General features: G+C 40.4%; 1 protein-coding gene across 1 annotated transcript; it reads right to left on the minus strand.

Moving 5' to 3' along the window:
- Positions 1-1,469: 1,469 nt before the first annotated feature.
- On the minus strand, positions 1,470-25,787 carry RIOK3 (RIO kinase 3). Its single transcript, XM_008536145.2, has 13 exons — positions 25,205-25,787; positions 18,328-18,443; positions 17,557-17,702; positions 17,355-17,462; positions 17,040-17,149; positions 15,666-15,809; positions 14,836-14,963; positions 8,123-8,320; positions 6,768-6,927; positions 5,312-5,392; positions 5,130-5,219; positions 3,945-4,052; positions 1,470-3,156 (listed from the first exon to the last, which is right to left on the minus strand). Exons 1-13 carry the CDS (start codon positions 25,247-25,249, stop codon positions 3,049-3,051), a joined length of 1,542 nt encoding a protein of 513 aa, XP_008534367.1. The 5' UTR covers positions 25,250-25,787; the 3' UTR covers positions 1,470-3,048.
- Positions 25,788-27,095: the final 1,308 nt, after the last annotated feature.

Consider the following 27,095-nt stretch of genomic DNA (forward strand, 5'->3'; position numbering starts at 1 on the left):
ATGTCACGGATTCTGTTTGGTAATGTGTTCTCTCTGTCGCAGAAGGCATTCGAAAGATTTTTTAAAAGTTTAGAGCTGTAAGTACTAGTTCCCTCGTTATTCCGTGATGAACATCCCCCTGGCCCCTCCATCTGCTTATCTTTCTCTTATCTTCGATCTTAACTTCAAAAAAACAGCTATGTTTGGGAGAAAGCTGGAAAGTCTAGGATAACAAAAGTAATGCTGTTCCCGAATGTAACCTTTTCACATTTTTGAATTGGGAAACAAATGGGAAATCAAAGAAGAAAAACAAGAGGCTTTCAAACAAATAAACTGACATCTCAAAGAATAAAATAAACTTTGACAACTTCAATCATTCTTTGTTACGTAATCTATATAAAACTCAAATAGAAAAATATCTATCTTCAAAAATATAATTATTGAGGTTTGGAAATATAATCAGATGAGCTTTTGCCACCCAATTTCTAAAGTGCTGGAAAACTGCTCAGAATCTCAAAAGATGCGGGCTACGCTCTCTTCTCACGCCCCAAGCGAAAACGAACAAGTACTGCCTCCAACACCCCTCAGGGCCTCCGCTGCGCCTTCCTGGAGGGGCCCCAGGATCAGCATTCCCCGTCGGCTGCCTTGCTTCTTCTCTCCTTCTGTTCGAAGTCTTGTTTTTTTTTTTTTTAAAGATTTTATTTTTTCCTTTTTCTCCCCAAAGCCCCCCGGTACATAGTTGTGTATTCTTCGTTGTGGGTTCCTCTAGTTGTGGCATGTGGGACGCTGCCTCAGCGTGGTCTGACGAGCAGTGCCATGTCCGCGCCCAGGATTCGAACCGACGAAACACTGGGCTGCCTGCAGTGGAGCGCGCGAACTTAACCACTCGGCCACGGGGCCAGCCCCTTGTTTTTTTTTTTTTTAAAGAGAATAACGTAACAGACGCTAAGGAAAATACATTGGCAGGGATGTATGCCACACTATAAATGGTTGTTTTTGAAATTCAAAGGACTTTTACTTTAGCATTTCTGAAATTCTGTAATATTTAAATTCAAATTAGCATGCAGGTCTTAGTTTTGTAAGCAGAAAAACTGATTTTTTTACAAAAAGAAAACTGGCAATGAATTATCTTGTTGAAATAAAAATTCCCTCCACATTCTTATTTTGATAACTTACAGATATTGATATATCCAATTCTATTAAAGTGAGGCAAAATATCCTTATTTCTATATTTTGTGTTTTTTTCCATTTGAATTTGATTCTTTAGCAAACCAACATTTTCCACTTTGTGAAAAATTTACTCTCTGATCTATACAAAGGGAAAAACCTATTTGTAATGCGAAGTAGGTCATTTAAAAGTGAAATCTAAATATGGGAAATTAAGGGAGGAAAAACAGCTTAAAATAGCACTGTTTAACTTTATACACAAGGGGTAACTTCGTGCCAAGACACAACTAGAAGGAACAGGAAGAAACCACACGAAGAACCAATTCTAAAATGATCTCTTCATGTTTAATTTCTTAAAAAGCATGTTCACAGCACACTCCAAGAATGCCACACAGCAATGGTTTGCTGCTCTTTGTTAAACAGAGTATGTCAGAAAACAAAACAAAACAAGTTTTCAATGGTTAATGGTTTTTAACATCAGTTCTTTGAAACTTCCAGAAAGCCTATAATCGCCAGTCATCTAATTCTTTGTTTCAGGGTAGTAAACATCTCAGAAATGTAACGATATCTACCCCAAACCACACTTCTCTGAAATGCAGGTAAAAGCTTTACAAGAGAAACAAAAATGAATATTTTCCTAGAAGGAACATATTTGGCATTTTTAAATAATGTTAAAGGAAAAGTTTTCAAGTGTAAATGATGTTTCGATTTTTACTTTCTATTACCACACAGAAAGTTCGAGTCTTTATTGGTTCCAATCTGACTTCAGGAATAGGAGGAATGATTACGTTTTAGTTAAGGAACTTCGATCCTACCAGAGCCCGCGGACTTTTCCAGTACAGCGCTTGCTTTGTTGATGAAGTGGCTTCCAGCCAGTACTAATGATTATTAAAAGTGAGGCCAGATAGTTCCAATTAGTTGGTTAATTTGGTACCCGAGTTGTTTTATACACTTTTTATCTCCTGATTATTTAATATTTCTAATTAACTTACTATATTTCTCTCAAAAGCAATCAATAAATATACAGTTTGAGTGAAATATAAACTGAACTTTGTTTCATTGACTTCATTACAATGTGTCAAACGTCGTTAAATATTATATTCTGTCCTTCCAGACAATTTATATTTTCATTATAAATGCAGAGTAGCTGCACCATGAGTTGTATCCTAACCATTTTATCTAAATGTAGAAAAGCTGAAAGTTAAATTTTTAAAAATTTGGATAGTTAAGAAGTTCTTATATACTTATCTCTTTCAGAAACCTGATGCCTTTTCTTGGATAAGAGTATGGAAATGTAGAATTCAGTTCATATTCATGATATACCAATAAAAAGTATTTTGCTTATGTCTATTTCTGTCAGCCATTCTGAAATGACATTTCCATTTACAACACCTACTAAAGAGAAGAAAATTTCCTTTAGAGTCATGGTCACAATCTGGAAAAAGATGTGAGAAGGCCAAATTTTAGGTCAATAAAATATTCAAGGAAAGATGCAACGGAAAACAGGGAGTGAAGAAAGCAAGTATGTTGTAATAAAGCCTCCCCCATAAACAGATCAGTCCTTTCCTCTCACATTTGGAAATGTGACCTAAATTTTAAAAATTCTCATCAAAACATTTTATACCATGAATCCTGTAAATTCATGTCTATTTCAGCTAGACAACTTGTAGCTGTTGAAGAATTAGATTATCCTATTCATAAGATGAGAGGTAGTGACATTTATTCTCTCAATGCCGAGCTAAAAATTCCACACGTCTGGCAAATGGATCACAAGGGGAAAAAAGCACAGAAGCACCATTGTACACTCCTCTTGTTTTGGTATTTCGAGTCACCCATCACTTCATTTGCCATTGGCAGCTGACAATCACCACTGTGTTGCCACTGAAGCAGTGGGCGCCGCTGCTATTCATCGCATAGGATTGGTGCCCCTCCATCATCTTTTAAAAACGCAGCAGCTTTCCTTCCATTCTTCTGAACATGATCTTCATTCATTTTCTCCAAAGCTTCTATCTACAAAATTAATACATTGAGTCCAGTTGTCAAAATCCTCCTTCACAGACACCATACTTTAGATTGAACCAGTATTTTCACTCTCTTAAAACTAGGTCATTCCTAATGACACTGGTCTTGATTAGAATCACAATGTGTGACACATATTACAGTGTGTCACATACATGTATATGAGTGACACGTACATGTACAATTTTTACTTGATAATATTACCAGGGGCAATATTTAGTGTCTTTATTAAGCTAGCAACTGGAATCAGGTATGTCCTACTACGTACTCTCTAAAGCTTTCAGGGCACCAGAAAAAGGAAATTCCAGTGTTGATTCAACAACTCTAACACCTACTCACTGAGCAACTGTCCTGAGCTAGAGGCTGGATTTACCATCTTCCTGTTACTTTTCCTCTGGCCTCTGGTTCCAGCACAGCATGGCCAAATTCAAGTCATAGTGGGGAGCTCTGGAACAGACTCTACGACCATTCTCTGCTTTGGTTTGTTGTTAGGAATAAGTAGCTGCTGTGTTACTTTTATGCTTTTGTTCAATTTTAAGACACCTTCTCTGGAGGGAGATGTTTGTGTGGTTCTATAGATCCGGATTGTAATGATTGGTTATTTCCAAGGATGGCCACTGCTAACTTTCTACATTCAGTTAAAGGCAGGGCCCATGTGTCACCTAAACCTCATATTAATTTTGTTTGGGGGGAAGAGAGGGTAAAGTGAGCTCTGGGTTTCCCTTATCTACTCTGTCCAGTACTCCATTACCAGCAGGGTGAAAAGTAACTAGGCCTACCTCAGCTAAGAAGTCAGCTTCATTATCTGCCGAGATGCTTAAGCCAGAAACAGCATTGAAGAGTTCTCGTTCTCCGAGGGCTTCCTTTACTCCCCCTTTCTGGAAAAACTGGCAAAGAATACAAGTAAGTCAGTAAGAGATATTAGCAAGGTCCTCTCTGAAACTAAAACCAAAGAATAGTTGGGCCGGCCTGGTGGCATAGTGGTTAAATTTGGCGTGCTCCACTTCAGCAGCCCAGGGTTCACAGGTTTGGATCCCAGGCATGGACCTACATCAAGCCATGCTATGGCAGCATCCCACATACAAAATAGAGGAAGACTGGCACAGACATTAGCTCAGGGCCAATCTTCCTCACCAAGAAAAACAAAAAAAACCACAAGGGAATAGTATACTTGTAAGACACCACGGAATTCCTCCAGCTTTTAAACCCAGATTTTCTTACTTCAAGTTTAACTACACTCAGGTTCTACTTGCTTTTTGTCCTCTCTTACACATCTGTGCTGTCTTACAGATTAAGTCCATCACACTGCACCTTCAATAGCTATAAAAATGAGTGGTTGATAAAATTGCTTGGCATTGCTTTGAATGCTTCGACTCAAAACATTCACTAAATCCCATGAATTACAATTTTCAAGCAGGCTCAGAAGTTATGTCCAGTATGAAATTATTCTATCATTTAGAAAGATCTTTGCTATCTGAATCTGTTGCTAACAATTCATTTCCTTCAGAAATGGCAAACAACTGTGATCCAACTCTGTGATTACTTAGTTTTACCTTCCCTAATCTGTTTACTCTGCCTTACAAACAGTGATCAGACACAGTACCACTAAGAAGACTACTCTCCTTTTCATGATAATAACCTTGGCAGTCAGCCCACAGGCCTACCATATGCCAGCTTCTCTTTAAGCACTGTGCATGTGTTAAATGTCTCCTTGACTGCTTAAATATTTGGAGCCAAAATAAAAACCTATTCTCTCGGAAATTGAATTCAATGGCTCAAATGTGAGGCATATAATCAAATTCTTGCTGAAAATGAAACCTGAAAAATTGATCTTTGTATTTTTATCTTGAAAGCAGCCAGCAACCACACTCTTCCTTCAATTTCTAAGACTATCTTACTTAGAGTGAGAAAAATATTTCGATCTGTTATATCCCCTAAAAAAGACATATTAATTACATGCCTACCTGTGAGACATTCCTACAGTCACGGAACAAGAACTCCAGGCCGTGAGGATGGGTTGGTTCTACAGACTGACTGACATCGATCAACCAGACCTGTTTAAATATAGAGCACCCAGTGATTTCTTTACCTTCGGGAATGTACATCAAGTCATTGAATGTGAACATCAACACGATGTGCTCCTCACCTTCCCGGCATGCCACAGCATGTTATACTCGCTGAGGTCGGCATGTACGAGCGTACACTCATTATATAGCTTCTGCATCAGCTGTGAGGAGCAAGGCAGACATTTAGGACACGAAGGAACAGCTCTAATTTACCTATACAACCAAAACGTCTACGTCAACCAATATTGTCCAGAAAAAGCAAAACTAGGGTAAAGAACTTACTTCCTGTCTGTACAACCTAGGACTGGGCTTCCTTGTTTTCTTTTTTTAAGGTAGGGTGGGGAAACAGGGAGACAACAGAGAGGATGAATGTGTGCCACTCTACTTCCTTGTCCACGTGACAGCAAGGAGATCAGGGGGCCAAGAGGCAGACCTGGATTCACACATGGGTAAGAGAGCAGCCATGTGTATGGTCACTAACCAGGGGACCCAGGATCACCTTCATAAAAGGGTAAATATCCCACTGAGACCTCTACGGAGTGTATACAATTTCAAGGTAAAAAGTACTTCCTGCTAGACATAGTGGGAAAGAGATACATTCTTACAAATTAAGTGGCATTATATTTTCCTTACTGAAAGTGACTTCTAGTCTTATGGTAGAAATCAGCATTAATGTTTTGTTTCCCAGCCTTAAGAGAAACAAAGAGGAAAAGGACATCACTACTTCCTCTCTTCCCCACCACCCCCACTGCCAGAAGAAGCCAAGAAAGTGGACTTGATTTTCCTTTGAATATTTTCTACTGGAGGCAAAGAAAGTTGGATTCTCTCCCTAGCTGTATCTTACAAAATCGATTTGGATAACACTTTCATGTTCACATCAACTACTGCATGACATAAGAGCTCCATGCAGAGACTGTGTAAAAAGCATGTGTTTCTCCACTATTCAATTAAAACAATACACAGGAATAACGACAATATTAAGAGCATTTTCTTAAGCTAGAAGGACCTCAGATCGAATTCAGTTGCTGTCCCAAAGCATAAGTAGCTTCCTGACATGCCTTCCAATTCTAACACTTGCCTAGACAGAGAAACCACTCTGTACCATCTTCAGTTTTCACTCTTATAACGAGATCAAGTCTGCTTCCCTCTAATTTCCCAGCAAGAAAGGTATTTCTTTTGCTATTAGAGCTCTAACATTCAAGAGGGCACACAGACCAGTGAGGAACGCTATCTGCTAAATGTGGTACTGTCAAATTTTATTTAGTGAAGTTTTGTGAATAACAGCTTCATGCTTCTGTGTCACTAATGCTAATAACTGAGCATTTACTTGCTCCATAGGTCTTTGATTTTTCCCAAACTCCTCAGCACACCTACATACTGATATAAAGACAACTCCTCAATGTTAACATTCTTCCCAAACTTCAGTTTGTCCTTGTGAACTCACCTTAAAATAGTACTATTTTAGGAAATTTCTTTAAAGGTTACAGGAACTATTTTAACAGTTGGTGTGTGAATGCTTTGCCAGGCACAACTTACATGAAGAGTTTGATGGTAGGCTTCCTTCAGCTCTTCACTACTGAGCTTTACTTCTTTTAATTTAGGGGCTGGAACTTGATCATGGCCAATAAAAGACATAACTAGAATGTGTTTCTTGAGTAGTACAACTGTTGGACAAGGAATTCCAGCTCTCTGCATTCTATACGGAAAGAAATGATTAAGAATGTAAAGAGCAGAAGGAGAGACTCTCTCAGTTATTCGACAAATTTCTAATGAGGGCCTGCGATGTGCTGGCACTATGTTCTGCCCTGCAGATGTGGGAATGCAAGGACAGTAAGACACAGCCTCTGCCCTCTGGAGCCCACGGATTAGTAGAAATGACAGACAAGCAGTGTGGTACATGCACTAGCGGGGGTGGGGGTAAGAGCTATGGGAGCGCGCAGCATCACTCACGGAAGGCTTATTAGAAGTGAGCAAACAGGAATTAGCCGGATTAAGACATTATGGGGAAGTGCTAGTCTAAGGCTGGAAGTGGCTTGTGGAAATGCATGGAGGTGTTTAAGAGCACAGTCCACTGGAGAATGGACAGACACAACACAGCTGGGTCCTGAGGAGGAGGACGGGCAGTGTGGCTTGAGGCCACAGAGACAAGGAGGCTCCATATCACAAAAGGACTTTGAACTTTACACTAAAGACTACAGGAGCTGCTGAAGAATTTAAGAAAGGCAGGGATGAGATGTCAGCAGCACAGAGAAGGAGCACGGCAAGGCCTCTTAGGGGATTATTTTACTTAGAAGTCCTACTAAGCAGAAGAATTTTGCAACTAATAAATATGGATAGTTACATTTAAAAGCAAACATCTTTAGAAAAAACCTAAAAGTAAGCTCTTAATAGATTAAGATCTGGGGAGGTTTATTAATGAGAAAGATCATTACTAAATTACTTCGTTGACAAATTCCTTGATAAATTCTGCATAGAGAATTGAGAAACAAGGCTAATTAATTAAAGTAAAATGCAAATTGACTTGTAAAAGACTCCACCCCCACCAAATTAACCACCATTAGAAGTAGTAAAAATTTTCTGAAACAAAAAAGGAAAATCATTATAATAAGCCTAATTGGAAGCTGAAAAAAATAGCATTTAGATACGTGACAGAATGTCTTAGGCAAAAAATGACTTCATTTCCCTCAGACTTTACTGAGGAAAGAAAAAAGAAAACAGCTTATTCATCCTAAAAGTATGAATTCAGGTTATATGCAGAGAAATGTTTTCTAATAGAAAACCAATTTCTATAGATGAATTTAAAAGCAAGCATGGATTTTCTGCCTGGCTAGCGGGCCTGACACAGAAAGGGAAGTACCCAACATTACTTCCAGCACAATGATTTTCTTTACCTTGTGAGATTGTGCATTTCTTTCTCTGCCCACATGCGGATGATCTTACGTGGATTTAGTTTACTGAAGCGATCTTTAAACCTGAAATCATCTTTAATATATTTGTCACGATTCTTAAACTCATTAAGGGTTGTTTTAAATACCTTGATGGCACATTCTGTAGGTATAACTTTACTATCTTCTTTTTCATCCTCCATGCTAAGTGGAAGAAAAAAAAATTAAGTCAGTATAAGCTGCCAGCTCACAAGTCAAACAATTTCAAAATAAAGATTCTATAACACAGAAGTAGATCTACCTTCTCTGAGAATATTGAGCCTTGGGTTTTTTTTTAAGCTTTCAAGTTTTGGGTCTTAATAAAACTTAGGTTTTGGTTTTTTTAATAAAACATACTCTCAAATAAACTGTCAACCATTTTTCAACAATCCATAATATAATCTTCACTTAATGACTATGAAATCAAACTCGAGGCGCAATGAAGACACACATACTTGAAAATAGGCTACGGTCTACCTGGGATGGTTCAGGGGCAAAATTCAATACAACAAACAAAACAGAACAGCTCTTTAAAGATGCGTCTTCCACTCCTAGCAGATATAAGGTGAATAAAGGAGTCTCTGCCCTATGAGCATGCAAGGAGGGACGGGCAGAATAGAAGTACATGAATAGGACAGGTCCCTTTGGATTGGAAAGGTCAGGCAAGGCTTCCCGGCACAGGTGGCATCTGAAACAGAACCAGGACAATGGGTGGGATATGAACAAGTACAGTCACAGTATTAACAAAGCAGAGGAAGGACACCACAGGACATGTCTGAGGACCAACAAACGCTACAGTTAAGACTTGGCCAGAAAGAGGAAATGAAAGCACTTAGAGCTGAAGGGGCGGAATGGAGGCAGATTGTGCAGGGCCCGGACTGCCTGGGTGGGAAGCCTCGATGTACTCCCAAAGGAAAGAGGAATCAGCAAGGGCTTGACACACGTCATGAAGATCAAGTCAACGACAATGTCAGGATGGAAAGGAGCAGGAGAGCCTAGAGGGTGAAGCCCACCTAGGATGCTACTCTAACAGTCTCACCATAGTGAGCCATTGAAAGGGCTTGAATCACAGTGGCAGTGCGAACAAAAAGGAGGAGGATGGAAGGACAGACAACATATTTACTTTTAAATATGTGAAGGGATGTTAATCTGAAAAAGAAAGGAACTATATTTCCAGAGGACAAAAATCTGACTCAAACTCCCAAACTCCTCCTTCCGCACCATATTGTCCCAGCTGACTCCTTCTGAGGTCAGAGTACTCCAACTGGTTCTAAGCCACCCCTTCTCTTCCCAGCTGCCCTCTCTTCCTGGGGAATTTCATTTAGCCCCATGGCTTCAAATGTCATCTAGATACGGGTAACTCCTACATTTCTATCCTCAGTCCTGACTTTCTCCAGAACTTCAGGCCCATTTAGCCGATCCCTACTTGACATCACTTGGATGTCCAGCAAGCATCTCAAACTTAACATGTCCAAAAAAAATTCTTGCTAACCGCACCCTAAATCTGCCCTCGTGCAGGCTCTCGCTCAGCAGATGGCACCGCCCGGCTGCTCGAGCCGGGAAGCTCTCCTCTCACCCCACATCCAATCCAACCACATACACTGTCGACTCTTAGCTTCAAAACACACACCAACGGTCTCTTACTCTTTCCTTTCGCTACCACCTCCTTGGTCCAAAGCACTCATTTAAGTGGCTATAATAACTGATCTTACCGCTTCTTCTCTTGCCCTCGTACAATTCATTTTCCACACAGCAGTCTGAGCGGAAAACAAAATCAAATCACAGCTCTGGTTCCCAGTGCACTTAAGTAAAGAGCAGACTCCTTCCCCTGGCTCACAGAGTCCTACCTGATCTAAGCCCTGCTTACTTCTCCAGCCTCCCCTCTGCCCTTCACACACTATGCTCTAGGTGTACTGGCTTCCTTACAGTCCCTCAACGACACTAAGCTTGGGGGCCAGCCTGGTGGTGTAGTGGTTACGTTCGTGTGCTCTGCTTCAGCGGCCTGGGGTTTGCGGGTTCGGATCCCAGGCACCGACCTACACACCACTCAACAAGCCATGCTGTGACAGGCATCCCATACATAAAACAGAGAAAGATTGGCAGACATGTTACCTCAGCGACAATCTTCCTCCAGCAAAAAGAAGATTGGCACAGATGTTAGCTCAGGGCCAATCTTCCTGAAGCAAAAAGAGGAAGATTGGCAACAGATGTTAGCTCAGGGCCAATCTTCCTCATCCAAAAAAAAAAAGAAGAAAAAAAAGATACCAAGCTTGTACCTGTCTTAAGGCATTAGCACTAGCTGTTCTTTAGTCTAGAATGTTCTGCTATCTGAAATTTATATTGTATCCTAGATGCAGTCATTCAAATCTTAGTTTAAAAGTCACTTCATCAGAGAAGGCTTCCCTGTCCTACTAATAAAAAGTAGTCAACCAGTCACTATGATATCACCCTATTTTAACTACCATAACACATATCTGCTATTTTTTGTTTATGTATTATCATCTTGGAAGGTGTTGGGGTGGGGAAGAAGCACATTCTATGAGAGCAGGGACCTTTCCTTGTACCATTCTCTGCTGTATCCCCAGTATCTGGAAGAGTACCTGGCACTCATTTGTGCTGGCTGCACAAATACTTGGTGAATGGATAAATCAATTTTCAGGGAGACAGAGCAGAGATTCTGTACAAGGAAGAAATTCCCAGTGATTTAAAGATATCACAGCCGTCTTTGGATTTTGAGTTGATAAGCTGCCTGTCACTGGAATAGTTTAACGACAAGCCAGATGAGGCCCTATCAAAAATACCATTGACGAGATTCCCTGCTTGGAAGGGCTCTAGGCTAGAGTCTAATTTATAAGATTCATCTTGTCATTCTCCTACTAAAAAAAAATCTCCTTGTTTCTTAGTAAATTGCACATCCCTCTGCCTAGCTTTTAAGGTCCTCCTTACCAATTTCTGGTTTGCTTACACAGTTTTATATCCTATTACCTCTAAACACATACCTTCTAATCTTCTCGCTGTAAATCTCCTCATTGCCTAAACTTCAACCCTCTCATTTACAGCCCTTTTATTTTTTAAAAAGAATTAAACATTACAGATAAAGCTAAAGTTCCCTTCGATTACCACCCCAGGTAGTTTCACGCCTCGTTCCACCTCTCCAGGGGCAATAACGATCATGAATAGCATCTTTCTAGTTTTTTAAAAAAGATACATACATAAGTACAGACATACATAAGCATCTATTAAAAAAATCCACATACATTATTTTCTGTAAGACTCTAAACATTTAAACAGATTGTATATGTATATATTCTGCAACTAGCTTTTTGCACTCAATACTGGAGTTTTTGGCCTATTTTTGAAGTCCAGATTAAGATCTAACTTCATCACGACCTCTTTCCTGAAAGTGACTGGCAATGATCTTGTCCTGTTCTTAATTCCAAGCACACTGCAGTCTCACTTACATAACTGTGTACTGTCTATTATGTAACTATCTTCTGTTGACCAAAACAATTCTTGCTATAATCTTCTCCTCTTGGCTACACTATAAGGTCTTTGAGAGTAGAAAATATGTCTTACACTTTAGTCCCTGAAAAATCTAGCACAAGTTATTATTCAAATAACTGTTGATTACTTGGCCAACCTGGGAGTAATAGAAACCAAAACAGCTTAGTGGAGGGCAGAATCCTAAGATGACCCCTAGGATCCTAGCCCCTGGTGTGCACACCCTGTATAATCCACTGCCTTGAGTGGAGGTGGCATGGCCACTCCCTTGATTAGCTTACATTATATGGCAATGGTGATGGTATAGTCATTCCCAGGATTAAATCCATTGTCTACGACCCAGTCTTAGCAGACTAGAGTGAGGGATTTTCCTGCTGGCTTTGAAGAAGTGCCCTGATGCATCAAAGGGACTGAAAGGGCTACATGACCAGGAACTGCAGTGGCCTCTAGAAGCTGAGGGCAGGCCTCTCCTAACGGCCAACAAGAAAGTGAAGACCTCACCTCACAACAAGAAAGGGTAGGACCTCAGTCCCACAGCTACTGGGAACTGAACTGTGCCAAGAGAAGAGGACCCCAAGCTCCAGAAAGGAACACAGCCCAGCCCAGCCAACAGCCAGACTGCAGCCCTGTGAGACCCTGAGCAGAGAACCCCACTGAGCCGTGCCCACCCGAACTTCTGATCAGCAGAAACTGTGAGACAATAAATGGGTGCTGTTTTAAGCTGCTAAGTCTGTGGTAATTTGTTATGTAGCAGAGAAGACAAACATAAACTTTAAAAGCATTTACTCTCAGTTTAGAACACCAAACGCTCTCTAGTTTCGCTAACTTACAAATGCCAAATTACCATACCAATTCCACCAGAAGGAAAGAGAGATCGTTCATTATGTCAAAGTATCATTAAGTATAACAGAAAATGACCAAGGATAGACAAGGCAAATGACAAGAAAAAGAAATACGAATGGCTACTAAAGCACTTGAAAAAAATGTACAACCTTAATCATAACTAAATAAACGCACACCAAAATATCAAAATGGTACTTTTCATCTTTCACATTGACAAACAATACTAAGTCTGATAATACTATGCATTGATGAGGATGAGGGAAACAGGCACACTGCTGGTGGGGGAATAAATCGGTCAACCTTCGCACAGGGCAATCTGGCTCTGTCTACTGACATTTTGACCGTACACAACCTGCAGAGTTGACTAGCTCATAGGGAAAACTGCATTTGCCCTACCACTAAAAGATAAACACAAGTTCGAGATTTCTGGCCTTGGTATGACATACAAGAAAAAAACTTTTATTTAAATTTTTACTAAATCAGGAAACACTGCTTGCTACAATAGCCAGCTTAGAGGCCCAAACAGTGAGCAAAATCTGGTACTTTCCATTCAACAAGGCCTTCCACTATTTAACAAAAAGGGAAAAAAGTGCATATGGTCTTTGCCACAGCAATTTTAACGTTAGGAATTTAGCTTAAGGATATATTTGCAAAAGCACACCAACGTAGATGTACAAGGACATTCCTGTGTATTCACACAATGGAATGGCCTACTATAAAAATGGGGTGGTATAAGCTAGTAATACAGAAAGCCCTAAGATACATTAACTGAAAAACTAAGATCTTGAATGTAGAGTACAATCTATTTTGTATAAACAAAATAAGGGATATATGCATACAAATTTCTGGAATACCAGACTAAAAACTGTTAATAGTGGTTATCTTTGGAGAAAAGATCTGTGGGTCGAGAGTTGGTCAGATGAAGCCTACTTTTCATTTTAATCCTTTCTGTAAAGTTTTAATTTCTACCATGCATAATCTTTCATTTTAAAATAATTTGTGCCATTAAATTATATTTGCCTGCTCATATGAAATCTAGGAAGAGGGCAATGAAGCTTAAAGTAAGGAAGAAAAAATATGTTTATTAAGATTAAAATGATGTAGTAGGTATTATCAAATGTGATTTCATTTATCCCCTTAAAAATCCTATGAGGCGAGGGTCAATTTTCCAATGAGGTTAAATAACTTGCTCTGGAGCACACAGCTTGAAAAAGGTTGAGCTACTTCATCCTAACATTCATTTTTATCCTTTTCATTTTGGAACTTAACAGTATAATCTGATATATGATTATACATGTATGCCTCCTCTAGAAAGGGAGACTAGTTAAATAGTTAAGAAAACCAAAGACAAGGACTTGATCAATGATCATTTGAATCCCCTTAAGTACATAGTAAATACCTTCTAAACCTAAAAAAAAACTAGAATAATTTCTGGAATCTATCTGAACCGTTTCGTTTGTGAACAACGTTAGGGTAAGGAACAGCTGCGGTAGTAAGCCTTGCCGGCTGACTTCAATGGTCAGTAACCAGATGATTTCAGATGCCTGGTTTAAGCACGTTCTCGCAACAGGCTCCACTTTTAAAAATGTTTCTCTTCCTCATGCCATTCTCTACTCACCTAAGCTTTTGTAACAAGGTAAGGTCTAAATAGTATAAGATCTTGCAAAGACGTTTCCTTAAATCATGCAAGCATTATTTAAATCTAGTATTTCTTCAAGTAAGGACCAGATTTATGAGGGGAGGAAGGATACCAAAGGGCCCCACAGTGGAAAGACCATGGGTCTGGAGACAAACCCAGGTTCAAATTTTGCTCTGCCACTTACAGCCGCCTGTGTGATATAGTACAATTCCAGTAATGTAGAAAACAACATATGCATAGAAAAAAGACCAGAAGAATCTACACAAATTAATGGTTATCTCCGGATGGTGGGATTAGCAAGACTGGTTTTCTTTATATGTCCTTGTGTTGTCTAGACTTTCTACAATAAGACTTTTTATTTTTTACTTTATTTTTTTTATTGAGGAAGATTTGCCTTCACCCTGAGCTAACATCTGTGCCAATCTTCCTCTATTTTGTATATGGGTTGCCACCACAGTATGGCTGACAAGTGGTGTATGTAGGTCCATGCCTGGGATCCGAACCTGTGAACCCCTGCCACCAAAGCAGAGCATGCGAACTTAACCACTATGCCGTGGTGCCGGCCACTACAATAACACTTTTTAAACTGCTCTGCTTGCCATGCAGCATTAACTTTGATTTTGTGTAAATCCATTAATATTGCGGAGAAGGGGCTAAGCTTCTGTTGACATGATGATATTGTATTTTGCTCATTTACCTCCCTCCATATGCATGAAAGACAACAGATTCCTTTCCTGTGCTAATACAGCCAGTGATTGTCTCCAACATTCCAGAGTTGACCATTTTATACATAAGTAAACGTGTCTTAGGATCAACTGCTTTTTCCTGCAAAAGATAAAGCGCTATAAGTGAAAATGACTAATAATCACACAACATTTTCTGAGCTATTTCTAAAATCTAACATTCAAAATATCTACTTTTTTTACCTTTATTACTTAATTTACCTCGATGTATATATAACAGGCTCTTAAAAGAGCGCTATCAAGACACAATTCATCCTCATAACCATAACTCTAATGTCTTTGAAAGTGAATAGCTAAAAGAACCATTAAAAGTCAGACACTAGCTTAGTCAAAATCTTACTTTCTCTCTAAAGTTTAAATAAGTCTCCTAGTGTACTTACCATTTGTTTTTCTAAAGGTTTAAAAATTAGCTTATTCTCAAGATATTAGACACTATCTTCATTAATATAAAATATTAGACTATTAAGTTATAAATTTGTCATAATGTGACAGGAAACAATTTTTTTTAATCTTGGAACATTCACCTGCAATTTATGACCACTAAAATGTTCGTTTTGAGTGATTAATAACCATTACATTAAATTTGAAAAGTCAAATAGCAAAGCTACTTGGGTTTTATTTACATCTTTGATTTGAAAAGCCAATCTCATGAAAAAAACATCAAACAGGAAGTTTTGTTTTGTTTTTTCCCCCAACAAAACAAAACATTTTCTAGTATGTTTAGAAAATGCGACATTTTCTAATATGGACCTTTCCATTAAAGAAGAAACGTAAGATTACTTACTGCAGTAGAATGCTCCTTTTTCTCATGGAGGCGGGCGCTTCGACGCTCTTCTGAGTAGGCATGTCGTTTCAAAGCATTGAAAACATGGTTTGATAGTTTTAAGTCCATTCCAATTCCATCTCCCACCTGAAACCCAGGTGCAAACTGCCAAAAAGAAATAACATCTGAATACTTTAAAATGGGAACAGTAAAAGCTAAGACAAGGAGAAGAGCAGTCTTTACTTGGAACAGGTTTCCTACTCAATAGATGATCAAAAGCAGAACCCAGGAGTATCACAGAAAAAAAATAACTAACTCACTAAGAAAGGCGAGCAAGGCTATTTAGAAACTGCAACCCAAAGCAAAGGGTTTATTCTAGGTACGGAAAACATCCAACCACATCCCAAAGCCAAGGTCTTTCAGCATATGCTTTTTTTCCCTGCTTTTACATAAGACAAAGGACATATTATATTTTGAAGGCTATACCAAATCTTGCCAAAGAAATGCAATTTCATAATTAATTATTTTTGAGGAGCGGATTAGGACAGCAAGCTCTGCTGACCATGAGAATTATGTTCTAGAGCTGCACTGTCCAATATGGTAGCCTCCTGCCACATGTGGATATTTAAAGTTAAATTAATTAAAATAAGATTAAAATTTCAGTTCCTCAATTGCACCACCCAAATTTCAAGTGCTCAATTGTCAAATATGGCTACTGTATTAGAGAGCATAGATATACAACATTTCTATTATCGAAGAAAGTTCTACTGGACAAGGCTGTTCTAAAGTGAGATCTGGACCATTACTAGAATTTAATAATATGTTTACTTAACAAGTATTTGTGTTCTAAAGTCTGTATGTTTTATATTAACCACAATACTTATGAAACAGGAAGAATGCTTTTTTTCTTTTTCTCCTATTTTTTAAAAATTACATTTCTGATTTTGCAGGGGTAGTTTAGGTACAAGATAAAAAATTCAAAAGGATAAAAGGGTATATCGTAGAATGTATTTCTCTCTACCATTGCTATCCCCCAGTCACCTACTGTTATCTGTTTCTTGGGTAGGAGTGCTATTTTATGGAAAATAATATACTGAAAAATAAATATGTTACTTTCAAGAGAACTATCTGTTAATTTTAGAATCAATGTAAATCGAACTAATTTTCTTAATATTGTCGTAGAATTTTATCCTGAGGTACATTATATTCTCATTAGTGGCTGAGTTTTTATGATATTGCTATGTTGTTATCTAAAACATCTTTAGCAAGGACAAAAGGTATTTTTAGAAATTAAATTTCTTAAGATATTCTATTTGATATTGTATTTGGAACCCCAAGTTTTTTCCTTATTCTAATAAAATTCTCGATTCAGAGATAACACCTTCTGTAACTTACATTTTCCATTCTGGCTGTATTCTTTCTTCCACATACTACTTCATCATGTTTGGTGGTGATGTCTTTTCCTTTTCCAATAAAACCCTTTTTGGGAGTAGGAACTGGTTTTGCTAAAGGTGATTAAGACAAGCCACGTATGTAAAAATAGCAAAGACTAAATTGCTGCATTCGATATTGACTGAAAAGATATTTGAATCTAACAGTAAATTACCAAAGGAGATTCAAAGATAAATATAAAATACAAAGATTCAGTGGAAAACTTAGTCTTGCTGTGCCCCATACTACCCCTCCCCTCCCAAATAAAAGCATCAATACCTGGTATGTAGGGATCATCACGAGTATCCTGCCAGTCAACCTCATCTTCAGAGCTATCGCTGTCTTCATAAGGATGTACTTTTCGATAATTTTCAAACGAAATGGAAACTTAAAAAGGCAAAAACCATTGAAGATTTATTTAGGAGCACGTTATAAGCATTTTCTACCACCCAATGGAGTTGTCACAAGAAGGTCATAGTACCTTTGCTATCTCCATTGAATTTTTTTTCTTCACGCCTAAGCTGTGCATCATATTCTCTGTCAAATTCCATCTGTAGCATCTGAGCCAGCATTAGGTCGCTGGAAGTGTCAATGTTTTCTCCAGTAATAAATGGTCCTTCAGCAACACTATTCAAAATAAGGCAATATAAACTAATATAATGTGCTTGTATAAACAGATGCTACCAATTCTAAGAGTAGGATGTGCCTTTTTCACTGTTAAAAATTGTACTCAAGAAACAATGGGAAAATACTTTACCAAACCAGTCACCTGTGCCCAGCTGCCCGCTGACCAAGGGCAGGCACCGGGAGAGCACCAACTAGGATTAAGAGAGCTCCAGGAGAAAGCTACAGGGGCTATGATAAAATCCAAACTGAGACCCAGAATTCATTTGTTCTGCATTCTGATCAAAGGAGAGACAGCACATATATAAAAAGATAAACTACAAACATTCGATCAAAACTATACCCTACGCTTCACTATTTGTTAATTTAGAGACCATCTGGTTCAAGTGTTGGAATAACTAAACCCCAGAGAAACAGAGTGGTTTGCCCAAGATAATACTGAAAAAAATCACAGAATCAGAACCAAAATTCAAATTATCCCAGTATGTGAACTCCCAGTATGGTGCTCTTTCTACCGCTTTTTTAAATGTATTTCTTAATCATGTGTCATGACAATCACTAATCAAATACTAAAACTTTGTTAAAATAAGCAGCTAGGCAAAATAGATTCTTTGTGAACTTTACTTACACAACTTTAGGAAAAGCAGCAGCTTCTTCTTCTGACTGCAGTTCTTTAGCCAACTGTTCACTCATGACATCAGTCAAAGAACAAGATACTGTATTTTGAGGGGTAGCCCACGGACACTATTTAAACAAAAAAAGGGGGCAATTCAATTCATAATAATGAAATTAGCACCTTCCAAACTTGGAAATAAGGTTATCTTTTGAGAATTAAACTAGTTAAATCAACCCAAAATGAATGATTATCTACTTGCAGAAATCACCTTAAAAGTAAAAATATCTCCAAGCTCAAATCTAACCAAGGATAAATGTAAACTAAAACAGCCAAAAGCACTTTCTAGAGGGTTTGGTAGCTGTGTCCTTTAGTTGAGGGGAAGCACCAGGCTATTACAGCATCACTCCAATAGCCAATGGGTCCACGTTAACACTCTCTGTTCCGATTCCATGCCCATATACTTTGGCTCCGTGTGTAGATTCTCTCATGGGAAGAGACTATAGCAACTAGCATAATGCAAAGCCCGCTTAGAAGTTATACTGCATCCTATTTTAAGCACTAAGTCTTTTACATGTAAAATGATGCGTCAGCCCCTCTCAAGACACTTTGGGATATGTTAAAACAAAAATAACAATCACAAATAATAAAAACTATATTTCTCAACTTTAGAAGCTGAGAAACAGTCTTGGAACAGTACCACTACAGCAAAGCAATACTTCGTGAGCCTCTTCCTGGGTGGCCAGCAGTCGGCCTTCCTCAACGACATCACCATCTCAGCCCTCTAGAAATACAAGCTGTAGGTTTATCTCACAAGTCCTAATTTTTGAGGGAGTAAGCTTTACTTAGCAGCAGCAAATGACTACATTTGAAAGCCTAGCAATTAAGACCATTAATATTGAGTATGATGTCTAAACATGTCTGGAACTCGCCCAGCTCTCTAGCCGCCTTCTGAGACTCTGCTCCAAGGTATCACCCTCCCCTCTTCACCCTCCCCTCACGGGGCTACCGGCAGAGCCTCCTCACTTATCTTCCTGCTTCCAGTCCTGCTGCTTCCCATTCTCCACAGGACCACACACAGTGGTTTTTCTAAAATGCAGATTTGATTGGTTGTTTCCTTACTTAGAGCTCTTCTATTGTTTTAATATTTCCCACTTTTCAGATAAAGTCCGAACTAATTCCTTAACTACTACTGAGTGTGTAAGATAGAATATAGCATATGATGATACCCATTTTAGCCACAAAATTGTTTAATCAAATTTAGCCAGTACAGACCCTCTAGCGGCCTAAGGGCCTGTTGGCATGACCCCCAGAGACAACAGGGCTACGGACCCTTGTTCAGGTTTCCTAGCATTGAGGTTCAGGAGTTTACTTGGTTCAGCCTCTTAGGATGGAGCACTCAAGGGTGATGAAAGATAACTACACTTATGCCTAAGCGAATCCGAATCAAGTTTTATCTGGTCTCCTCCTGAGACTGATGAGATGCACCGCCCCCAGCACACACCTATACCAGCCTACTGCAGAAGTGCCCCGGCTTTGCATGAGCCCCACCTGGAGGGCACAAGGAGGCTTCCCAGGTCTACTCAGATCTTAGCAGCAGCTAAGGAGGAGGATTTTGAGCTCTGGAATCTTGAAGCTGTCTGTAATCTGGAGAACATGTCTAATCTTTAGGCCACAAGACCCTGCTAAATCATCTAGGGAGGAGACAATGCTGCCACTTAGCCTAGAAACACTTGGTCTGGTCAGCTTCAAAGTCCAGGTTCCAGGAGGCAAATGGCTGTACGCTCTAACTCAGAACCGTCGATCACATTTGGCAATCACTAACAGTAGGGCAGCAGACAATACTGGAATAGTCACTATATTTGAGTCACTTGGCTGAATATATATAACTTACGTTTATTTAAGCCACACAAAAACTGAGTATTTGCAATATCATCTCCATTTTATAGATTTAGGAACTGAGTCACGGAGAGGTTCTGCAACCCAAGATAACACCGTAGATGGAAGTGCTGAGATTTGAACCAAAGCAGTAGGACTTAAGAGGCTGCACTCAGCATTTTGCTCTAGGCTTCCCTAATCACCTGGTTCTGGAATGTGCGAAGCAAAGCACACCTCTGTGCTGCCTGCAGTATGAAATCCAAATTCCTCAGCGAGAAAGGCCCTTCACAGTGTGCCCTAATTTACCTTTCCAGTCTCAACCCCCACCTACCCTACGCTCTAGCAGCACCAATTACATGCCAGATAGGACGTGCTTCCACCCCTCAGGCCTTCACACCTGCTCTTCTCTCCCAACGGTTTGTCTTCCTTCTCTATTTACCCCAATTAAACGTCACCTCCTCCATAAGGATGTCTCAATTTCTTTTCTTTTTTCTTTTTTTTGAGGAAGATTAGCCCTGAGCTAACTACTGCCAATCCTCCTCTTTTTGCTGAGGAAGACTGGCCCTGAGCTAACATCCATGCTTACCTTCCTCTACTTTATACATGGGATGCCTACCACAACATGGCTTTTGCCAAGCGGTGCCATGTCCACTCCTGGGATCCGAACCAGCGAACACTGGGCAGCCAAGAAGCAGAACGTGTGAACTTAACCGCAGTGCCACCAGGCCGGCCCAGGATGTCTCAATTTCATCAGACAAAATCAGACCCTTTCCTTTGTGCTCCCATACCCTGCGCAAACACGGTCAGTGCAGGACTGTTTACCAGACTCGAGTTCATGCATCAGCCGCAATACAGCATGAGCTGCTTGAAAGGTGGGGTCTTCTCATTCTCTGAGCCCAGCAAAGAGCTTCAGATAGAAAGAGGCACTCAAGTATTTACTGAATAATATGTGCCCAAAGGAAACACTGGAGATAGCTCATGGATCTGCCAGGTTGTCCCCAGCTGCAGAGGTCTGGTGCCTTCCTACACCCCTACTATGCTAAAGTCCTTTTCTTCATCTTGAAGTCAGCCCCTTTGCCCACCCACTGGGGATGCTTCTAGTCTTTTGCCAGCAGTCAATTAAAAATAAAGTATTACATACTGACAACTCCTTGGAAGAGGCAAAAATGACAGGCAGTAACTGTGTTATTTTGAGGCATAGAATTAGCTACTCCCGAGACAGGGTGAATAGGAAAGGGGACCATGTAGAGACCACAGAAAGCCCCGAGACAGCCTAACTGCCTACTCCTACTGACCCTGCTCCTTGGAGCCTTCGACTCGAGAGCTGTTCTGCCCTGGACCTCTGCTGACCAGCTCAGCTGGGCCCCTCACAGCGAGGCAGCTTCCACGGTGAGGGTAAATAAGTAAAGACTTCCAAAAGTTTGCCAACTCCCAGACTCTGAAATCAAATCCACACTCTCCAAACCAGCAGCCAAAAGCCCTCCATAAAATGTTTTGGGCCGTAAGGGACAGCTGCCGGGCAGGGGGCAGTCCTCCAGGACACGGGGGTTCACTACTCCTGAGGGGCTTAGAAAATGTACTGGGGGCTCCACAGGGTATATGTAGGGGAATCTTCTGTCATCATCTTGCAACTCCTCAATAAATCAAACACTGTGAATAGAGAAACTCTGTTAAATGTTAAAATAACAGTAAATCTAACGGCATAGAGGAAAAAAGCCCTCCATAATCTTGCTCCATCCTAGCTATCAACGTCATTTCCCACCATTCCCTTCATCAACATAAACCCCCCACTGCATCAAGATCTGATGGGAAACCCCGCACAATCCTTTCCAGGTTAGTTACTCTGCCTTAAATGACATCTATCAAGCCCATAACCAGCTCCCTGAGGTTTCACTGCAGACAACGATGGGAAAGAATTAAGTAAAATAAAACAGCAAACATGAAGAAGCACACGATAAAAATTCAGTCCTCAACTTGAAGCAAGTCGAGAGAAGCCTAACCCGAAGGAAGGTCCCTCTTCTACCCACGCAGCTAGAAGATGACCCAGGCAGAATATTTCAGGGGCTAATTTTACTTCTCAACACAAGGGTCTCTGGAAAACACGGTCTGGGTCTACAGAACACTAATCTTTTTTTGTTTTTAACTTTTAATTTTAGAGTAGTTTTAGATTTACAGAAAAATCACAAAGACAGTACAGACAGTTCCCAATACCCCATCCCCAGCTTCCCTTGTATTAGTCTTGTACATTTGTCACAATTAACAAATCAATACATGATTATTAACTAAAGTCCACACTTTCTTCATATTTCCTCAGCTTTTCTGTTCCAGGATCCCAAGGAGGATACCACGTACCATGTAGTCATCATGTCTCCTCAGGCTCCTCTTGTCTGTGAGTTTCCCACTTTCCCTGTCTCTGATGGCCCCAGCAGCTCTGAGGAGCGCCGCTAACCCATCTGCGACAGAGCTACGTGCTTCCTCACCTTTGCCTACAGTTTGTCAACCCTCCCTTCCTGGCATATCCCCTAAAATTCCTTGTCCATTATGGCAGTTTGGCCTTTTATAACTGGCACCCCAGAACCCGGGGGAAGGGATCCCAAGTCCTTTTCAGCAGGATGTCTGTGAGGTCAAAATTACTTTGCTAACAGTACTAAGACATTCTTTGTCTTTCCCAGTCTCAGTCTCTCAAAAGCGTGGGTGGGTTTTCCAGAGTCTCTATCAGATATGATGATGGCCAGATATGATCAGATAGTGCTCTGATGGCCGCTGGAATGTGTGCTTGGGTATTCTGGTGTTTTCCAAAATTTTCTAAGGTAGTAGGTTTAGGACACAAATGTGCATTTTTAGAGATTAACACGGTTTGTTCTCAGTATGTCTACTGTCCTCTTATTACCCATCTTCGATTACACTTGCTCTAATCTACGCGTCTATGAAGATGGAGTTTCAGATTGAAAATGTGAACAACAGACTGAAAGAAAAAAAGAGATATGAGAATTCAGCTGACTTCTATTAAGATGCATATTAAAGAGACTCACAAAAACGCAAAACAAGACTGCTCTTCAATAATCTTTTTTGTTTGGGAAATTAGTTTTTAATATAAAAATGTTATTTATATTACATATCACTTTTAAATGACTTCATAAAGATTTTCAGTTTCTCAGTTTTAATTTCTGATAGGACAAATATCAATATAACCAATATAAACAAAAGTTCTTTGGGGTTCTCAATGATTTTTAAAAGTGTAAAGAGGTCCCGACTGAAGAGTTTCGAGAATCACTAGCCTTTACCATTCTTTCCATTTTTCAGGCTCTTCCTCAAATCTCTACCTCCTCCATGTAGGCAGGCCTCTGTAATCAATTCAGTCTTTCAAGAGGTTAGAGAAGGAAAGGATTAAAGAATACCTGCGGCCTCTTTCTAATTGTTTTGCCTGTCAAAATGCTGTCTTCCCAAGAGAACGTCAATAAACCTCAGGATTTTTTTTGTTGAATGATGAGAATGAAATTTTATGGTTCTGATGATATACGCTTAAATAAAAAGATGACTGATATCAAATATTTTATTACTGAATTAGTTTTGTCAGTGAAATTTGTTCTTAGGCTAGGTTGTATTCTGAGCAAGGTTTGTCTCATTTGACATTTTTACAAGCTTTTATGTAGGCTTAACTGGAGGAATTTAACATGGAGATATATATTTATCCTTACCTGTCTACTGATTTTGTCCTTTTATGTCTACTGATCTTGGCCTTATAAATAAGGCCTTAAGAGAAAAAAATACAAAAAGTAACATGTAGATGTAACAACATTTGCCAATGGAATATCTTAGATTCTCCCTACAGTTGTGTGAGAACTTTTATAAAATTAATTTTACTTTTCTTAATTTAGCTAATTATTTCCCCCTTTTCCTGTTAAGACCTGAGTGAAGATCCAGTAAGATTAACGAGTGATCCTTTAAATGGAACAAGTATTCTGTTAGCATACAGAGAAGTCGGTGAAGGTGGACAAAAGGTACAAACTCCCACTTATAAAATAAGTAAGGCCTGGGATGTCATGTACATCGTGGTGACTATAGTTAATAACACTGAACCGTATATTTGAAAGTTCCTGAGATCACAAGAAAAACAACTGTAATCTTGTATGGTGATGAATGTTAGCCAGACTTACTGTGGTGAGCATTTCGCAATATAGACAAATCTCGAATCATTATGTGTACACTTGAAACTAACATGATATATGTCAATTATATCTCAAAAAAGGAACAATTATGAAGCTAAAAAAGTTGGGTTCCTTCACAACCTTAACTGGAGGGACACAAAATCCCAATCGAAGCACTCTTGCTCAATAAAGTGGCAGGAGAGTCTTTTCATCCCTCTAATGAAAGTATTATGAAAAGGAGCGGCCTGAAACCAAATGTGAAATGTGAAATAAACCCTATGGTTGGTCACTATACGCTGAAGCTTAAACGTCAAAGCCCAAGCAGATGAGGATTCATAACCAGTGAACCGCAGGACTATACACTTGAGCATCAGCCTGGGGGCAGGGAAGGTGCGCCTGGTCTTATCTTCCAATATTTCAAAAACAAGGAGTTGCCGGACAGGATCGCCACACTTGTCAAGTTAGGGAAACAGCTGCCTAACCACCTTTCTGCTGGGCTTTTTGTGTCTACCTGGGCTGACTCGCCCGTGAAAAACAGAATCAGGCTTGCTTTCCCTCTAACGTCAACGTTTCCAAGCGAGTCCTGCCCAAATATATGCTAGGAGGTGCAGAAAGCAAGGGGCAGAACCAGACAGAGACCCCAGACCGCCCAGGGTGGCCTTAGGCAGCCCAGGCCGCCCCGGCTTCTCCCAGCCCCACCCCGCAACCCCTCCGCCTATCCCCCGTTTCCGAAGTCGCCGGGGTCAGGCCCAGAACTTCCCGAGTCGCCTGCGGAGCCACCTCGGCCCCTGCCACCCTCTCCGGGCCTTCCGAGAGGACCAGCCCAGGGGACCAAGGCAGGTGCGTCAGCCCCGAACGCCACTTACCGCTGCCGGCCCGGGCTCAGGCGATGCGACTCTGACCAGATCCATGTTGCGGAAGAAGCAGCGACGAGAACAGAGCAGAGAGGTGGCAGGACCAGGAAACAGCCTCCGCCGAGGAGATAGGCGGCGGGGCAGAGGCGACAGGCTGCCGGTGCCGGAGCGGAGGTGACAGATGGCGGCGGCGGCCGCGTCCGGAACTAGACCGCTTCTCTTCCGCCCTCTCCTCTGGGACCGGCGCTTCCGATTGGCTGCCCGCCCCCGGCTCCGCGCTGTCACCTTTCCCCGCCCCCGGCCGGCCGCACTTCCGGCCGCATCCCCTGGCCGGGGGCTTGTGGTCGCTGTCGCCCTTGCTGGGCAGGCAGGGGCTGTGTGTGGCTTCCTCTGCCCTGTGCCCGCCCCGGCCGCCCCTTCCTTCCTCCCTGGCTGCTCGAGACAGCAGCTGGATCTAGTTAAGCTGACTTGACAGCGCGGACTATAAATAAACAAGCGAGCGAGGCTGGCTGTTCATTCATTATTTCCCGGGGTAGTTCTCAGCTGGATGGTGTGGGAGGCAGAAAACGGCAGGTTTAGACAGGAGAGGGAGACTGAAGAAGACGGTCGGATTTTATTGTTATTGCACTTGTAGGAGGCGGGGCGTGGAATGAGAAAATTCGTAAAATGTGTTATGTAACATTGAACAAAAATAAGACTGCATAATAAAAATTTTGATTCGGTATTTTGCAGGGAGATTCTCATAAAGGGACTTCATAAAAATAGCTAAGCGTTATATCTCACTTACTAGATCCAGGCACTGTTCAAATTACTGTGTTAACCCTTTAGTCCTCAAAATAACTCTGAGAGGTAAATCTATCACTATCTCAATTTTACTGATAATGAAACCGAGGCAGAGAGGCAAAATAACCTGCTCGAGGTCATACAGCTAATGAGTGATGTGAAAATTAATGAAGGGAAACTTCATTTAAAATGGAGACGGGAGGCCAGAAGGGGGAGCTCCCACGCAGTACCGCTCAAGAGGTCAATTTCAGGAAGGATAGTCAATTACACACCCTAACAGGTAGAGTCATCCACAGGAGAGAATCCTTTATTACAGGAAGAAAGATAAAAATTCATAGAATGCTCTGACTGTAAAGGATAAATGGGAGGAGAATAATTTTTAATAAAAAGTATGTATTTGATTCCACTTATATGAGGTATCTAAAGTAGTAGTCAAACTCTTAGAAACAGAGTAGAATGGTGGTTGCCAGGGGCTGGGGGGAGCAGGAAAAAGAGGAATTGTTCAATGCGCATCGAGTTGCGGTTTAGCAAGACACAAAGTTCTAGAGATCTCTTGTATAACAAGGTGCATGTAGTTATTACGGTACTGTACACTTTAAAATGGTTAATATGGTAAATTACATGTCTTTTTATACAATAAAAATGTGAATTTGTGTATGTAAATATGTCTGAGTGGATTTCTGTTGGTCTAGTTTGCTTGGGATTCATTGTCTCTCCTGTATATGGGGATTCATTTCTTACACTAGTTCTGGGGAACCAAATGCCTCTCTCACATTCTCTGTACTCTCTTCCTATGGAACTTATATTAAATATGTTAGATCTTCTCATTCTGGCTTGCATGACTCTTCACCACTTTTTCATATTTTCCATATCTTTGTTTCTTTGTGCTGTGTGCTTTTTATTGAAGTAAAACATACAGACAAAAAAATACAACGTAATAGGTGTATAGTTACATGAATATTGCAAACTGAATACATCATGGAACCAGCACACACATCAGGAAACAAAATATCACCAGCACTCCAGGTGTGTTTTTCACGCTCCCTTCCAGTCAGAGCCATCCTCAAAGATAATCATTATCCTCTTTCCTTTAGTTTTGAGGTAGATAGTGTCCATGGGG

Source organism: Equus przewalskii, chromosome 7 (genome assembly GCF_037783145.1).
Source record: "Equus przewalskii isolate Varuska chromosome 7, EquPr2, whole genome shotgun sequence".
Taxonomy (NCBI): Eukaryota; Metazoa; Chordata; class Mammalia; order Perissodactyla; family Equidae; genus Equus; species Equus przewalskii.

Coding starts and splice junctions, on each gene's coding strand:
- RIOK3 (XM_008536145.2), bottom strand. CDS start 25,249: ATGGATCTGGTCAGAGTCGCATCGCCTGAGCCCGGGCCGGCAGCG. Junction 5,220..5,311: donor TGCTGTGGCATGCCGGGAAG/GTGAGGAGCACA, acceptor ATATTTAAACAG/GTCTGGTTGATCGATGTCAG. Junction 4,053..5,129: donor ACTGTAGGAATGTCTCACAG/GTAGGCATGTAA, acceptor ATTCTTTGCCAG/TTTTTCCAGAAAGGGGGAGT.